The 17361-nt window shown below is 40.8% G+C and overlaps 1 protein-coding gene and 1 long non-coding RNA gene across 10 annotated transcripts in view; one reads left to right on the top strand and one right to left on the bottom strand.

Moving 5' to 3' along the window:
- Positions 1-7552: 7552 nt before the first annotated feature.
- On the bottom strand, positions 7553-9838 carry LOC123652680. The gene is made up of 2 exons (XR_006742138.1): positions 9459-9838; positions 7553-7819 (listed from the first exon to the last, which is right to left on the bottom strand). It is a non-coding gene; the product is annotated as an uncharacterized LOC123652680 (long non-coding RNA).
- A 636-nt stretch (positions 9839-10474) lies between these two features.
- The window catches only part of NUP153 (nucleoporin 153), a 61355-nt gene continuing 54468 nt past the window's right edge, over positions 10475-17361 (top strand). For 5 of the 9 annotated variants that reach the window (XM_036444200.2, XM_036444202.2, XM_036444201.2 and 2 more), the window contains exon 1: positions 10493-11120. In XM_036444200.2, coding sequence (XP_036300093.1) covers positions 11007-11120 — 114 coding nt within the window. In that variant the 5' untranslated portion in view covers positions 10493-11006. Of the gene's footprint in view, positions 11121-17361 lie in introns of all 9 variants that reach the window. The other 4 variants (XM_036444199.2, XM_036444203.2, XM_036444197.2 and 1 more) reach the window with 3 other exon arrangements.

The following is a 17361-nucleotide window of genomic DNA, read 5'->3' as shown; positions in this document are numbered from 1 at the left end:
AGGTGCTTGCTTAAAACTAATCTTATTAACTAATCATTGTGTTTCATTAATTGCTCTATTAAATCAACTTTGTTATCCATGGTAACAGAGAATAAGAATGGACCAGAATTTCATTTCAGGTAATAGCCTAACTTTTTTTTTTTTTTTTTTTTTTGAAAAAGAAACTAATGAAAATAAAAAGAGAAAAAAACAACTTCATTTCTGCTCACTTTATCTCTGGTAAAGTTGAAATATACCAAATATTAAATAAGAGGGGAGGCAAAACTATGTATTCTATAAGCTGTTGCTTCATCAACTCTCACTTAAATTGTTGGTTGTTGTAGATAAATGAGAAACAAGAATTCCTAAGCTTGCTCTTTAAAAAAATATTTTTTTTATGGTATTTATTTCAGAGAGAAAGAGTAAGGGAGAGAGAGATAGAAATATCAATGATGACGGAGAGTCATTGATTGGCTGCCTCTTGCATGACCCACACTGGGCATCAATCCCACAACCTGGACATGTGCCGTTGGCCAGAATCAAACCTGGACCCTTCAGTCCGCAGGCTGATGCTCTATATACTGAGCCAAATCAGCTAGGGCCTAAGCTTGCTCTTTACATAAACCTTGGTTAACTCATTACCTCGATGTCTTGACCTTAAGTGTTCATATGAACAAATGTGTTCATATTTGGCCTATTGGAAGGGAGGTGTATGTGAGCCTATTTAAAAATATATATGTTTTTATTCATTTTAGGAAGAGAGGAAGGGAGAGGGAGAGAAACATCAATTGGTTGCTTCCCGTGTGCACCCCAATCAGTGATTGAACCTGAAATGTAGATATGTGCCCTGGAATCGAACCAGTGGTCTTTCAGTACACCAGACAATGCTTAACCAACTGAGCCACACCATCCAAGGCTATGTGAACCTTTTAAAATGATTTTTCACTTCTTGAATATCACATTTTAGGTCTTCCCTTTTGTAAGAAAAACTGTCAAGAAAAAATAACTCTGCCAAAACCGGTTTGGTTCAGTGGATAAAGCATCGGCCTACATACCGAAGGGTCCTGGGTACGATTCCCATTAAGAGCATGTACCTTGGTTGTGGGCACATCCCCAGTGGGGGATGTGCAGGAGGCAGCTAATCGATGTTTCTCTCTCTTTGATGTTTCTAACTTTCTATCCCTTTCCCTTCCTCTCTGTAAAAAAATCAATAAAAATGTATTTAAAAAGAAAAAAGAGAAAAACTAACTCTAAGTGTGAAGTGTATAGAATACTTTTGATGACCATCTTCAGGGAATCTTTAGACTAAATAATCCATTATTATTTGCTCTGAATATTATCTTGATTTCATAGCACCTATTTAAGAGATAAAGCTATTAGAAGCAGGCAATCTATTAATTGTTTTTATGATTTGCCAAGTACAAAGCTGCTCTCATTCCTGTCCTTACAGTTTAAGGAAGTGAAGTCTACAGATTTTACTCCCAAGTTGCCTCTCTTCTCATTTAGCATTTAGGTATTAGATACTAACCCACTATTAAGAATATTCATTTTTAGAGTTCCTGCTTGCTTTTCCATCTTATAAATGACTATAGGGCCAATGCACAAATTTGTGCACATTGAAAGGAAATTAATTAGAAGAAATATTTTAATATTGCTATTTGCCTTTTCTCTTTAATAGAAGTGTCAACCAAATTTACAATAGATAATGACAGATGGAAACACACGCATGGGATTGGTGCCAGTGAGAGTTTTATATAGATATAGATAAACTTGCTTAATTAGACCTACTTTCTGATTTAGCTAAACTTTTTCCAGCCCAGTGAACCACTCCAACTCCTCTTTCAGGTAATTGTGAGCAACACAGCAGAAATATCAACATGAAACAGATTATTATTGTAGATCACGCAGGGAAAACAAAGGGTAAAATATTTAACTGCAGCAGTGTTTTGACTATATTCTGTGCAGTGACAAAACCTGAAGTCATTTTCAGTTGGGTCAAGTTTCTAAGCTTTCTAAATCTCTGTTTTCCAGCTAATGAAAAGCAAATGGGATTTTACTGAGTCTCCTATTTACCTACTCTAGGACTTCTGTGAGGATCAAATGAGATGAGGCATGAGAAAATGCTTCACAGATACTTGGTTACAGTGTAAAATGTTTCCACCTGGCTATAAAGCAAGTCATGTTCCTGTGTTGAAGAAACTGCAAGGAGGCTACTCATTGGGGAGAAGAAGCCAGTGTTGCTACATGATGTTATTACCCAGTGCCCATTGTGACTGTTTCTGGGCTGGGCTGGGCTGGGGTGTGGGCTGCATTTTGTGCCATGGGCTCTGGGAAGTACCAGCTGCAATTTGGTGGGCTGTTGCTCCTGGTTGGTGGCAGGGCCTGTGTCCCATTTAGGGGAAGCTTTATGGGCGCCAGATCCACAGTGCCATTTCTCTATGTGTGTCATGGAAGCTCCTGTGTTGAGTCTCTGCCACTGGCGGTCAGTGTGCGTCATAGCAACCAGCTGGATGGTCGAACATTTAGCATACTAGCCTTTTATATATATATATATAAATTATGTGAGTGATTTGGCCTTGATCCCTATAGGCCAAAATGTTTAATCCTAGTTGATTCATTAACAATATTTTATTAACATTTTTTTATTGATTGATTTTAAATATATTTTATTGTGTTTTTTTTTTTACAGAGAGGAAAGGAGAGGGAGAGAGAGCTAGAAACATTGATGAGAGAGAAACATTGACCAGCTGCCTCTTGCACACCTCCCACTGGGGATGTGCCCACAACCAATGTACATGTCTTTGACTGGAATCGAACCTGGGACCTTTCAGTCTGCAGGCCAACGCTCTATCCACTGAGCCAAACTGGTTTCGGCTATTGATTGATTTTAGAGAGGGAGGGGGGAAAGAGAGAGAGATCAATTTGTTGTTCTACTTATTTATGCATTCATTAGTTGATGCTTCTTGTATGTGCCCTGGACTGGGGATCAAACCTACAACCTTGGTGTATAGGGAAAACACTCTAACCAACTGAACTGATCAGGACTTTGTTAACTGACAGACTGGTCGTCTTAATTTGGCTATTATTTCATCCAATGAAACTGAAGTTCCATTTAAAATTGATGAGTTTAAAATATGCCTAGAACTATAATGGAATGTACATAATCATGTAAATCAGACAAAGGTTAGTATGCATTGACATAAGTAGTAAGGAAGAGGAAAAATCTTATATGGCATCTTGAAATTAAATAATATATGTAGATAATCAAAATTGGATCATAGTTAATTTTTTTAGTCTCAAGTATTACTTTATTTTCAAAAGACAGAGAAGATAGTAAGTTAATGAAAGTATAATGATGTACATCTTTATTTTTTATTTTTTAATATATTTTATTGATTTTTTACAGAAAGGAAGGGAGAGGTATAGAGAGTTGAAACATTGATGAGAGAGAAACATTGATCAGCTGCCTCCTACACACTCCCCACTGGAGATGTGCTGGCAACCAAGGCACATGCCCTTGACTGGAATTGAACCTGGGACCGTTTAGTCTGCAAGTCGACGCTCTATCCACTGAGCCAAACCAGTTAGGGCATGGTGATATATATCTTTAAATATCTTCTCAATGCTATGGCCCCACTTTCTCAAAATACAGGCAGACAAAAAACCCCCAATAACTTTCTAGAATCTCAACCCCAATTTGCATTTTTCCAGTTAAGACTGAAGTGTGTAATATAATGATTTTTAAAAAACACACTCATTTCACCTTATATTCCAATCTAATTAAATGTTTGATAATAACTGTCATATGAAAAAGGTATGTGGAAGGACATGGAAATCTTTATAAAACTAATCTTAATAAAATAATAATTTGCTTCAATAAGCATCATGGCAAATACCTCATTTTATGTTGGTAGGGTAAAATACATAATTTTCTAACTTACTGCAATTGTCACCTCTAAATACTGCTTTTGCCAGAATTGTCTTATCTTTGAAGAATATATAAAAGCTGTTATTTAATCCAGGATGGGCTTAGACTAAATTTTATTGTAATTAGAGAAAGATCAGCAGCCTCTCTATTTGCTAATTTATAATTGGCAAATGGTTACCGTATTTTATGGGGGGAAATAAGGTTTTGTTCCTTAATAGTAATAGGCTTTTCATAAATTGAGATCTCTCCCAGTACACCTCTAGTCTGGCTGAAAAAAACTGGGCTCTGGTTTAAGAAACATGAAGTTGGGCCAATCTTTGTTATGGTTATTAAGAAAGAATTCCTGCCAAAACAGGTTTGGCTCCATGGCTAGAGCGTGGGCCTGCAGACTGAAGGGTCCCAGGTTCGATTCCCGTCAAGGGCATGCACCTTGGTTGCGGGCATATCCCCAGTGGGGAATGTGCAGGAGGCAGCTAGTCGATGACTCTCTCTCATCAATGTTTCTAACTCTATCTCTCTCCCTTCCTCTCTGTAAAAAAATCAATTACATATATATATATATATATATATATATATATATATATATATATATAAAAGAATTCCTGTCCTCCTGTGCTATGTGCTATGAGCTAGCACTTTGAATATGAAAAGCTGTTTTTTCTCTTTATCCGTCACCATATTCTTTTGTTTCTATGGTATATGTAGAATTCTAGTGATATTAGTAACATGGCTTCTCTCTGACTTGGAGTTCTAATGTACAATACCTCTTATACTTAAATACCCCTGTTGATGTACTCTTCACTCTCATCTTACACTATAACTTCATCTCCCCATGCCATGGTCTTTCCTTTCCCAGTGATCCAAAGCCAGCTCTTTGACTCTAGTCTTTCTAATAACTAGCACATCCTACAGTTTGCAATGTCCATTTTCATTATGCAGTTCTAGAGGCCCGATGCATTCATGCAAAAGTAGGCCTTCCTTTTCCCGGCTGGCTGCCCACAGGCACCCGGGACCCAGGCTGGCTTCCCCTGGCTTTGTCAGGAAGGATGTCCAGCATGATGGCTGGAAGATGACTGGGCTAATTAGCATATTACCTTTTTATTATTATAGATGATAGATCAGAATCTAAACATATTAGTCAATGTAGAGGTAATCAGAGAGAAAGAGGTTTCTAAAGTAGGGAGTGTTCCATTGAGCTAGAAAAAGATATTTTCAAAGAGAAAATGTTTTGAGTGGTAGGCAAGTTCCTAAATTGGCTACAAAAACAGCATAGTGGTGGCAAAGCAAGAGCATGGACTTTGTAGTAAGTAGAAGGAGAAATTTCAACTACTTAGTCTATCAATCTTTTTAAAGTTACTTTTTTTTCTCAGTGTCCCTCAAATGTATGGTCCCCTCATTTGTAAAATGAGGATAATAATTCCCCTCAGATTTGTAAGGCTTGTGTGACCACCTCTGTATTACATTATTTTAGGGATTTTTTATGATACTCATAAACAAATTATGAATAAATGAATTAAAGAAACATTAATTTGTTATGCAGTATTGAAAACAAATACATGTAAACTTAGGAAAGTTAATATAAAGAAGTTTAGCTGTAGTCTTCATTGTATTATTTATTACTAGAGGCCTGGTGCATGAATTTGTGCACCAGTGGGGTCCCTAAGCCTGGTCTACAGGATCAGGCCGAAACCAGCTCCCTGATATCCCCTGAGGGGTCCTGGATTGCAAGAGGGCACAAGCCAGGTGGAGGGACCTCACCAGTGCACAATTAGGGCCGAGGAGGAATGTGGGACGTTGGCCAGCTGGGGAGGGACCACAGGAGGGCTCCAGGGTGTGCCCAGCCCATCTCACTCAGTCCCAATAGGCCAGATGCCAGCAGCAAGCTAACCTACTGGTCAGAGCATCTGCCCCATTGATGGTCAGTGCACATCATAACTAGTGGTTGAGCAGCCTTAGCATACCACTAGCATATTACACTTTGATTGGTTAAATGGCCTACTGTATGACCAGACCCTTAGCATATTAGACTTTTATTATATAGGATAAAAACATGAAAACACTTGACCTTGATAGCAATTGGATATTGAAGAAATGAGCTATAGTATGTATAGAGCGACTGCTATCTGTTAACAGTGTTTTATGTGTTCAAGATATTGCAGTGAGAAAATTTCTTATCTTCTTTGAGTTTAAAAAGTAGTAGAGAATAAATGAGTTTCTTTTTAAAAATATTTTATTGATTTTTTTTTTACAGAGAGGAAGAGAGAGGAATAAGGAGTTAGAAACATCGACATCGATCAGCTGCCTCTTGCACGCCCCCTACTGGGGATGGGCCCACAACCCAGGTACATGCCCTTGACTGGAATCGAACCCAGGACTCTTCGGTCCACAGACATTCTATCCATTGAGCCAAACTGGTTTCGGCAAATAAATGAGTTTCTATTAAAATACCCTAAATTAGGGGTGTCGAACTCAATCAGAGAAGGGGCCAAAATCTAAAATCCAGCCTAAATCGCGGGCCGAATGGTTTACTGAACAGTCATAAACTGTCATTGTGATGGAAACGCAGCGGAGTGCAGTGATGACAGCGCGGTGCGGGCCACATTGCAAGGCCTGGCGGGACGGATTTGGCCCTCGGGCCTTGTGTTTGACACATGTGCCCTAAATGAAGTAATCCAAAATGTAAGATCACTTCTCAGAGCCATTTCAGTTTTGTCTAGGTATAAACACTGATGGGAATAGAGATAAATAATAAAAAGGAAAGGATGAATACAATTACTAGCTTATAAAATTTACAAGTGGTAGCTTCCAATTTTGTGAATTTCAGAATCTCATAGGATTTCTAGGGATTACATTTCATCACTTATAGAAATTGCTTAGTTATAAGTAGTGAATATTCCCTTCCTAACAAAACAAACAATCAACCCCCCCCCCCCCAACTATTACCTCTTAATATGGCTGGAAGGATTTCAAGAATTCCTATTATTGCCCAAACAGGTTTGGCTCAGTGGATAGAGCATCAGCCTGCAGACTAAAGGGTCCCAGGTTCGATTCCGGTCAAGGGCATGTACCTTGGTTGTGGGCATGTCCCCAGTGGGGAGTGTGCAGGAAGCAGCTGATTGATATTTTTCTCTCATCGATGTTTCTAACTCTCTATCCCTCTCCCTTCCTCTCTGTAAAAAAAATCAATAAATATATATATTTTTAAAAAGAATTCCTATTATTGTTTCATGCCATTTGACATTTTTTCCAATTTATATATAGTATCTCTTAGAGAAATGTTCAATAATTATTTGTATGCTTGAATGCAGGGTTATATATGGGTTATATATAACTTATTATAACCCATTCTACTACTACTAATTCCTAACTGAAGAATGAATTTTGTACCAATAAATGTGTAAGGAACTCTAGGTTTGATAATTTGTAACTCTAAACTGAATGCACAGAAACACTGTTATTTTAGAATCCCAAACTATGCACAAGAAGTTACCTCCTCTCCTACTGAGGCTAAATGCTACTAATATTTAAGGGTAGGGTTAAGCAGGGGAAAGTTTTGAATGCAGATTTCTCCTTGCCTCACTACTTCTCTTCTGGCAAGCCTGATAGTTTTCAATAATTCAATCACATTAATGTGGGACTAATATATTATAGTTCCTTCACCAATTATTTTACTTCAAAGAAATAACCGCACAGTGTGTTAAACAACTGAAATCAAAGCTAAAGGGGGTTTTAGATTTTTTCCACATTTTCAAAAAATCCTACTAATTTTCTATTTTGAAGTTTTGTCTTGTTGACCCAGATCTTTTCCATGTCTCTTCCTTTCAAAGCTTAGAGATAAAGTCTGTCCCACACATCAATTCATAGCCTCCAAGAAAGAGATTATTTTTGAGTCCCAGTCAGTCTGGCAGGGCGCTGAAAGGGAAAATGGGATTTGCTACAGTTCAATCCCCTATACACTTAGTGGCCAGACTATTATGACCTCTGAACGCATAATAATCTAGCCACTCAGTGTGTGTACACACACACACACACACACACACACACACACACACACACATATGAGGCCCGGTGCATGAATTCATGCATGGGTAGGGTCCAGCTAGTCTGGCCAGGGAGAGGGGACATGGGCAGTTGGCTGGCCTGCCTGGTGGTTGAACTCCTGGCCGAAGGGACAATTTGCATATTAGCCTTTTATTATATAGGGTGTACATTGAGTGGCCAGATTATTATGCATTTAGAGATCAAAATAATCTGGCCACTCAGTGTATATGTAGCCTAGTTAAAGATTCAGGTAACAGATCTTTCCTGTGAGTAAACGAAATAGAAAGTACTTTACTTGGCTTGTCAAATAACTAGTTAAGAATTGTGCAAGATAAACAATTGTAATAAGTAAGGAGGATGAGGTGCTTCAGGAGGAAGAGCTTGCATTCCTAGAGAGTCTAGGGGGGAGTTAGCGGTGGAGGTGGGCATGAAGCTAGGACAAGAAGCAGAAGAGGAAATAGATTAATGTTGTCTAGCACATTTAATAACTTTTTTTAGTCTTGGTAGCTTTGGTCAGAAGTGCCACTGAAAGCTGTTTGCTCTGCAAACTTATGCCTCATACAGCATAATTCCTGAGGAGCTGAAAGGTATTATAAATAGCAAGGTACTGCAAGTTTGGTTTCACAATTTGGCATATGATTTATATACTGATTTAAATTGTTCAGTTTGGTGGTGGAGATGTATAAAAGTCTTGGTGTTCATTATTTGTATCTGAGATCTGGATGATACTAGATGCTTTTTAAATCTAATCAATTATTAGATATGAGCTATATTTACAGTAATCCTATAATTAGAACCACCCTTTGATTTACAATGAAGAAACTGAAGCTTAGGAAGAGGATCAATAACTTCCCCAAGGCTACATAGATTTGAAATTAAGTCTATTTATAAGGTTTAAAGTTAATTATCTCAAATGGAATATTAAGCCTATGTTTTTTCACCGATTTTTTTCTTCCTAATTAGTTGGTTATTGATCTCAAATCTTATAGAAAAGTTGGGTTATATCCTGGCTTTGACTGCCCAATTCAATTAAACATGCAATTTGAGTTCTTTTAAAAAAATATTTTTATTGATTTCAGAGAAGAAGGGAGAGAGTTAGAAACATCAATGATGAGAGAGAAGCATTGATTAGCTGCCTCCTGCACATTGAAGGTGGCCTTTTGGTTCATTGGTTGAACCTCTGACCACTGAGCCACACTTGTAGGGCTATCTGAATTCTTTAGACTGGTTTTGACCACGAATGAGGGCTGAGCCACAGGGTCACCAAGACCTTTCTAACCCTCAACTCCTAAAATCCCTATATTTTGTAGATTGTTTGAGCCTAGCTCACTTATTCACTTTCCTAAATACAATGACTTGTATTTGGTGTTGAGATATATATATATATATATATATATATATATACACACACAAGTGTATATATATAAATGTATATACATATATATAAATATATATATAAATATATATATATACACACACACACTTTTATTACGGATAATATACCACTTACCTCTAATATGAGTTGACTGTGCAGCTAGTAATTGTAACCATTTATTGCATTTCTTGTATATCAGGAAATACACTAAGTGCATTGCATAATAATAGATGATCACTACAGCTCCATAAGGTGCATTTTAAAGTTCCCATTTCATGGAGCAGGAAGACAAGGCTCAGGTTTTGATTTATCCAAATTCAAGCTATAGAGTGGCAGAGTCAGAATTCCAGCCCTTGTATGTTAGACAACAAAGCCATTATTATTATTACTATTATTATTATTATTATTATTACTATTTTAATCCTCACCCAAGGATACTTTTTCCATTGATTTTTAGAGACTAGGATGAAGGAAGGGAGGGAGGGAGGGAAAGAAGGAGGGAGGGAATAGGGGAGAGAGAGGAAGGAGGAGAAAAGGGAGAAGAGGGAGTGGAGGGAGAAGAGGGAGAAGAGGGATAAGGAGAGAGACCATTAACATAGATTGGTTGCCTCCCCTACACCCCCACCGGGCTTGGATAGAACCTGAAACCCAGTTAGGTGCCTCAGACTAGGAATCAAACCCGCTAGCCTTCCGTGAGGGGGACGACACTCTAACTACTGAGCACCACCGTCCAGGGCCCCGGGTATGTTAAGTGGAATATTAATGAAACTATATATAGTTCCTAATTCTGGTTGAAGCTTAAATATCATGAATATTGTTTTTCAACCAGTGTTTATTAGATTTTCTGCCCGCTTTACCAATGGGGAGAAGTAGGGTGTTAAAGAGGTTAAATGCCTTTTTCAAAGTCCCAGTTTACAACTAAGAGTAGTAAAAGGATCTAAGCTACTGGCTTTGTGCTTCTGCGGCGCTCCGCAGGTCTCCATCCGCATCTTCCCCCACCCGCTCCGAAGTCGGTTTCCCCGCTAAACTACGTTTCCCAGCGTGCCGCGCGCCAAGAGAGCGCGGGCTCGACCAGCTCTTCCTGCTTTCTCGCCAATCATCCAGTCGCAGCGTGATGACGCAAAGGCGTCGGGCGCTGACGATGACGGTGCCCTGGCTCGCGACCGCGGCGGCGTGGTTAGCAGCAGCTAAATAGGCGCAACAACGGCGGCGACTGCAGGGACGGCGACGCCGGGGCGGGCGCTGTGCGCAAAGGGGAGTGGTAGGCGGGCGGCGCCGGAGGCTTCAACTGCGGCAGCCACGGCCGGGGCGGCGGAAGAAGAATCCCCATCAGCCGGCGGTCGAGTTAGGCCTCAGCGGCCCCTAGAGCCGCTGGCTCTGCCCTCCGCGGGGGATCTCCATAGAGACCGTGACACATACAGAGGAGGGGGCCTGCGGGTGTCTACCGGACCGGAGCCAGCGACTCGGCCTCTGCCGCCGCCGCCGCCTTCCCTGCTGCCCGCGCTCATTTTCTCTCCACTCCGCCCGCCGCCTCGCGTTTCCCGGTGTGCCCGTACCCTCCAGTGTGGGCCGCGGGGACGGACTTGTGGGCTGGGGGTGGGCCGGGGGAGGCTCTAAGGCGGCCGCCTCTGCCTCTCCCGCTCCCTGACCCACCCGGGAGCGGGAAGCAGCGGACGCCCCGCCATGGCCTCCGAAGCCGGAGGAATAGGAGGGGGCGGCGGCGGCGGCAAGATCCGGACGCGGCGTTGCCACCAGGGGCCAATTAAGCCTTACCAGCAGGGGCGGCCGAAGCAGCAGGTACGGGGCTCCCGGCTCCCTGGTGGTTTTTGCGGGTCGGGAACTTGGCAGGAGGGAACGGGCGGCGAGGGGCCCCGGCGCCCCACGTGGGGGAGGACCTGAGGGCCCGAGGAAAGGCCCGGGTGAGGCGGCGGCCGCTCAGGCCGCGGGGGGAGCGACGGGAAGCGGCAGAGACAGGCCGACCCTGGCCGCGCACACGTGTGGCCGGGGCCGCCTCTGCCCGGCCCTCCGGGCCGGGGCTTCCCCAGCCGGCGCATGGCGGGAACTGGAGTGCTAGGCCTCCGCTGCGCGCTCCTTTCGGTTTTGGCGGGGATGGGAGCTTGAGGGCATTACTCACGTCCTCTCGAGGGAGAAAGATAGAAGATGTGTCTGGAGGCCCCTATGCGAGTTGTTTTTCTAGTTTCCAGCGTTTCAGAGTGTGCTGCCCCGAGGAGATTAGTCTCCGGGGAGCTGGGGGTTTGCGGGGGGCGCCGTTACACAGAAAGTGGACTAACCTAGAATCAACCTAGTAATGAGTTCTTTCTCTCCCCAATCGAAGAGCATTGGTTTAGATTTTTTTTTTCCTCCCTTAACCGGGATACAGTTACCTTGGCAACTGGGGCAGTTTGAAAGTCCCTCTCTACCCTTAACGTCTTTTATCTGCTGTGAGAGTCTTCCCTCCCCCCTGTGTGTCCCCGACCCCATCTGTTCCCCACCCCCTATTATTTTGGAGGTTAAAATGGGCCAATATGCGTAGTTGACCGGGATGCCACTTCTGATCTCATGCACAAAATATTTTAATATTACAGGGTGTCTTCCAGAACTTTTGACATTCAGGAATGTTAGTGGTGTTAGATTATTTAACCACCTTGTGTGCTCTGGGGTGTTTGAAATTATGAAAAGGAATTTGTCCTAATTGTAAATGAGACATTTGATTCTGAGAAAATTTCATTTTTTAAATGTTACTTGTTATGGGGATTGAGTAAGGAAAATGCTAACTTATTTTAATAAAAATTTATAAATTTTTATAAAATTTATAAAACTCATTGATAATAAGGTGGGAAGTGTGTGTTTTAAGCTTGTTGAAAAGCAAAAATATATCAGAAGAGTCTGATAACTTGTTGCATACTCTTAAAGATAGACTTCCTAGATTGCTTTATGCTGGGTGATGATGAATATTGAACACTTCACTGTTTGCTGGTGGTGTTAAATTGTATCATTAAAAAACAATTTTAAAAGTAAAGGCTTGAAGGAAAATTTTAATATAATAGCAAAAATTGTGGTTTATAATATTTGGTAGTTTTCTAACACAAGTCTAAGCATTAGTATTATTCCGACCAGTTTTCCCCCGGATATATAAAGAAAGTACTTGGTATTCAGATTTCTATGTGAGAATAGGGGTACATGCAGGCAGATTTAAGATTAGAATTCAGGTCACAAGCCTGGCCATTTAACCTAATCCTTTTGTAGAATGGAAGTTAGACACATGCTTTCTGTTTCTCCTGAAGAATAAATGTCTCTGAGTATGTTCTTAGCTCCCCTTAAAAGAAAGTTAGTACATAAAAAATGAGATGTTTTAAATACAGATCATTGTCTGCACAGAGTTTAAAAAGGAGCTAATATATTCCAGGTGGCAAAAGTTATAATCATAGCTTATTTTTAAATGTACATAGATTAAAATCTAAATTTGGATAAATGATGCCTTAACAGTATAACACCTATCATCCAATCTGTCTTAGAGCTGATATAATTTTAGGTTGTGTAGTTTGTTTTAGAGCTTGATTATTTATCATTTCCCAACCTAAAATACTTTTAGCTTCTTGCCTCAGCCATTAAATTGAAAAAGAAAATACATTTTTAGCTTTTGAATTGGTATTAAAAGATGTTTGGGGATTTGTTGATCAACATTGTAAGTGTTGCTTAATATTCGAAACTACCAAAGAAAAGGGTCCAGGAATATCCAAAATAATAAAATAAGGTGTTTGTTTACGCCTTACTGGAACTTTTGTGGACTTGCTGTCTACTATCCTAGGCTGTCACCTCTGTGTTTTGCAGCAGCTGCTGAGTCATCATGAGCACCAAGCAACTTCATGACATGGCATGTTTTATACTAATGTTATTTGACTAAGTGTCCAAGGGTTTCAAGCAAAAATGACATTTTTGGTTATGAAGTAGAGGGTTGGAATAAGAATGAAAGCTCTGGCACTGCTAGTTAATGGATGTTTGCCATTGCCTTGCAGCCACGCAGTACCTGGGAGTTTTGCGTGTGTTCAACTGACTTGTAATTTCCTGTTTTGACTTTTCTGGGTTAACTCTGCTGAAATATATCTAAAGTTTGCATTTTTACTTTTAACTTCTCTTTAAAATGCCCTCTTGTTTGAAGTTGTGGAGACAGAAATCCATTGTCTTACTCAACTAACTGAAGTGTAGTAAGAATTGTAGAATCATAAATGAAGAACATCCCTTGAATAATGTAAGTTGATCGTTTTCACTCGCCTTCTCAGCCTACTTCCTAATTTTTAGCCCATATGCATTTAGGAAATGGTGTCATTTTTCTAATTGGGAGTGAACAGGTCACTAAAGAGGATGTGGTTAGTTCTTGTCACCTGTTCAGTCTCCTTCAAATTTCCTTTTTATGCAGATTGTGAGGTCCAGAAAGTGAGCTCTGGAAGGTCAAGCTGCTTTTCTTTTTCTTTCTCCCTTCCCTTCCCTTCCCTTCCCTTCCCTTCCCTTCCCTTCCCTTCCCTTCCCTTCCCTTCCCTCCTTTTTCTTTTTAAATATATTTTTTATTAATTTTTTACAGAGAGGAAGAAAGAGGGATAGCTAGCTAGAAACATCTATGAGAGAGAATCATCGACCAGCTGCCTCCTGCATACCCCCTTCTGGGGATGTGCCTGCAACCAATGTACATGCCCTTGACTGGAATTGAACCTGGGACCTTTCAGTCTGCAGGCTGACGCTCTATCCACTGAGCCAAACCGGTTTCGGCAAACTGCTTTTCTTAATAACCACGTCAAAACCCTTGAGCCCATTGGCAAACCAGAACCTTGCCTCTGGGAGAATCTACTGCCATCTCCTGGTGAGAGGGAACTACTTATTTTTGCCCTTTTGAGGGGTGTGCTTCAGAGGTTTTGTCTTCTGATTTGTAGCTAAGGGAATCAATCCACTTATTGTATCTTCCTACTAGTGGCCCAGTGCACAAAATTCATGCACTGGTAGAATCTTAATAGCTGCTGGCCAGGTACGCCCTTCCTTGGCTGGCTCCTCCCCGGGTTGAACTCCCTGATGAACTCCAGTTTTGCATACTACACTTTTATTATATAGGAGGATATGTAGTGTTTGTCTAACAAGTCACTTTGTGCATTTAGCTATTTCAGAAAGAGGGAGAGGAAATCCCTTTAAGTAGCTTTGATCAGGAGTCTGGGCAAAGGTTTTGTAAAGAGCTAGGTAGTATTTTAGGTTTGTTGCTGCAAGTTCTTTGTTTTGTTTTGTTTATAACCTTTTAAAAATATAAATACCATTCTTAGCCTGGAGACTGTATAAAAACAGACCAAAAGCTGAATTTGGCCTACAGACCAAAGTTTGCCTAACCCGGCTTTATATGGTAACTAGAGGCCTGGTGCACAAAATTCATGCATGGGGCGAGGGTGTCCCCTTAGCCCAGCCTGCACCTTCTCTAATCTGGGACTACTGGCTTCTAACTGCTCGCCTGCCTGCCTGATTGCCCCTAACTGCCCCCCTCCCCCTGCCAGCATGGTCACCCCCACCTCCCGGCTTGATTGCCCCCAACTGTCCCCATGCCAGCCTGGTTGCCCCTTACTGTCCCCCCTGTTGGCCTGATTTCCCCTACTGCCCCCCATGGCCTAGTTGCCCCCTTTCTTCCCCCCCTACCCCCGCTGGCCTGGTTGCCCCACGCAGTCTGCTTTTCAGTCGTTCGGTGGTTCCTCACTAACTCCCCTAGTTGGTTCGGTCGTCTTTCTGGTGGTTTTGGTCATGGCACCCCCTGGCTTTTTATATACTAGGATGTGTCTGTTGGTTTGTTTTGGTACCTTCCCCATGATACTTTGTTCCAAATAAGTATGTTCTGCTTGGTATCTGTAGGCTAAAGCATGTTCTTAGTTTTGAAAAGGAGGAATACTTATTTATTATTTATTACTTTTTAAAGTCCTCACTTGAGGATATTTTCCCATTGGTTTTTAGAGAGTGGAAGAGAGAGGGAAGACAGAGAAATAATGATGTGAGAGAAATACATAGATTGGTTGCCTCCTATATGAACGCAGACCAGGGCCCTGGCAGAGGAGGAATGTATAACCAAGGTACATGCCCTTGAGTGGAATTGAACCTGGGACCCTTTGGCCGACGCTCTATCCACTGAGCCAAACTGGCTAGGGTGAAAAGGGATATTTAGAGGTTGAATACCTAACTCATTACTGAAGTCACTAACTAATTTTGATTTTGATTTTATCTTTTTTAAAAATATATATTTTATTGATTTTTAACGAGAGAGAAAGGGAGCGAGAGAGAGAGCTAGAAACGTCGATGAGAGAGAAACATCAACCAGCTGCCTCTTGGCACACCGTGCCCGCAACCAAGGTACATGTGCTTGACCGGAATCGAACCTGGGACCTTTCAGTCCGCAGACCGACGCTCTACCATTGAGCCAAACCGGTTTCGGCAAAAAAAAAAAAAAAAAATATCTTTATTGATTTCAGAGAGGAAGGGAGAGGGAAAGAAGAGATAGAAACATCAATGATGAGAGAAAATCATTGCTTGGCTGCTGCTTGCACTCCCAGCACTGGGAATGGAGGCCCACAACCAGGGCATGTGCCCTAACCTGGAATTGGAACCGTGACTCTTGGTTCATAGGTTGACGCTCCACCACTGAGCCATACCAGGTTGGCCCCACCCTGTATTTTAATTGTCTGACATGTTTTCCAGATAACAATCTTAAGACTCTAATGGAGGGTCTTTCCCCTAAAATGTATTGTAATTGTTTTAAATGTATCTAATTTCCTGCTCTCTTTAACTATGGTAGAAGGGTGATTCTCAAATTTTAGCATATATCAAAATCACTTGGGAATGTTTGCTAAAACAGGTGAGCCCTATCTCCTGACTTTTGTAGGGCTGGGATAGAGCCTGAGGTAGTGTTGATAATTGCTAGCAAAGGGACCATTAGTACTAGGGTATACTGAGCTTAATTTAATTTTTCTTGATTACTTAAGGTCACTTACCTTACCAATATATACTGGTCACTTACCTTACCAATATATACTGAAGTACAGGCATTTTTTTTTTTTTTCTTATAAAGGTTCCAGGTCAGTTTTATCGTCAGTATTTCTTTTTGCTGTCAAGTTCTTTGTGCTGTTATTCACTGTAGTTTTCTTGTTCTAAGTTGCTGTGGGCCGAGATAGATAAATTAGTTAGATTTTTGTTTAGAAAAGAGAAGGTCTCCAAGCAAAGTTCATTAACTTTAGTGAATGAACTTTATTATATCAATTTTGACTGTTCAGTTTTGATTAGTGATTATTTTCCACAACATCTAATTCTGCCACAGAGATGATCTTTGGTTAAGTATTATATTTATTTAAGTTCTGTACTTGCCTCAGGTGAGTAGGGATCACAGGAATGTCTAATACTTTTAGTAGCTAAACAGGAAGTCCTCAAAAGTCTTATTTTACTAAATTCTTGCAATAGTGTTTCAGTTAATTTATCTTTTCTTAAAAATATATATTTTATTGATTTTTTTTACAGAGAGGAAGAGAGAGGGATATAGAGTTAGAAATATTGATGAGAGAGAAACATTGATCAGCTGCCTCTTGCACACCCCCCACTGGGGACACGCCCACAACCAAGGTACATGCCCTTGACCAGAATCGAACCCGGGACCCTTCAGTCCACAGGCCGATGCTCTATCCACTGAGCCAAACCGGTTTCGGCGCTTTAGTTAATTTATCATTTCATATAAAATATATCTTACATTTTTCAAGTCTTATTTGAATTGTAGCTTGATGGCACTTTCAAGTCTTTTGAAATATGAGGGAGGTAATTAAATATTCAGTATAAGTAATATGTAAAAACAATATTATGTGTATGTGTTTTAAAAATATTACATTTGGATGTAGGTTTATAATCTGTTTCCTAAGTAATCAATACTATTAACATTAGCATAGAAAAAGGGAACAGTGCAGTTGTGTTTTTGGTAGTGAGTATTCTAGGGCTGCTGGCTTCATGTGTTGCTAGAGAGCTTATATTGTAGATCTGT

This window comes from Pipistrellus kuhlii, unplaced genomic scaffold (assembly GCF_014108245.1).
Source record: "Pipistrellus kuhlii isolate mPipKuh1 unplaced genomic scaffold, mPipKuh1.p scaffold_m20_p_2, whole genome shotgun sequence".
Taxonomy (NCBI): Eukaryota; Metazoa; Chordata; class Mammalia; order Chiroptera; family Vespertilionidae; genus Pipistrellus; species Pipistrellus kuhlii.
Note: the sequence above shows the minus strand (reverse complement) of the source record. Positions and strands in the feature narration are given on the sequence as shown.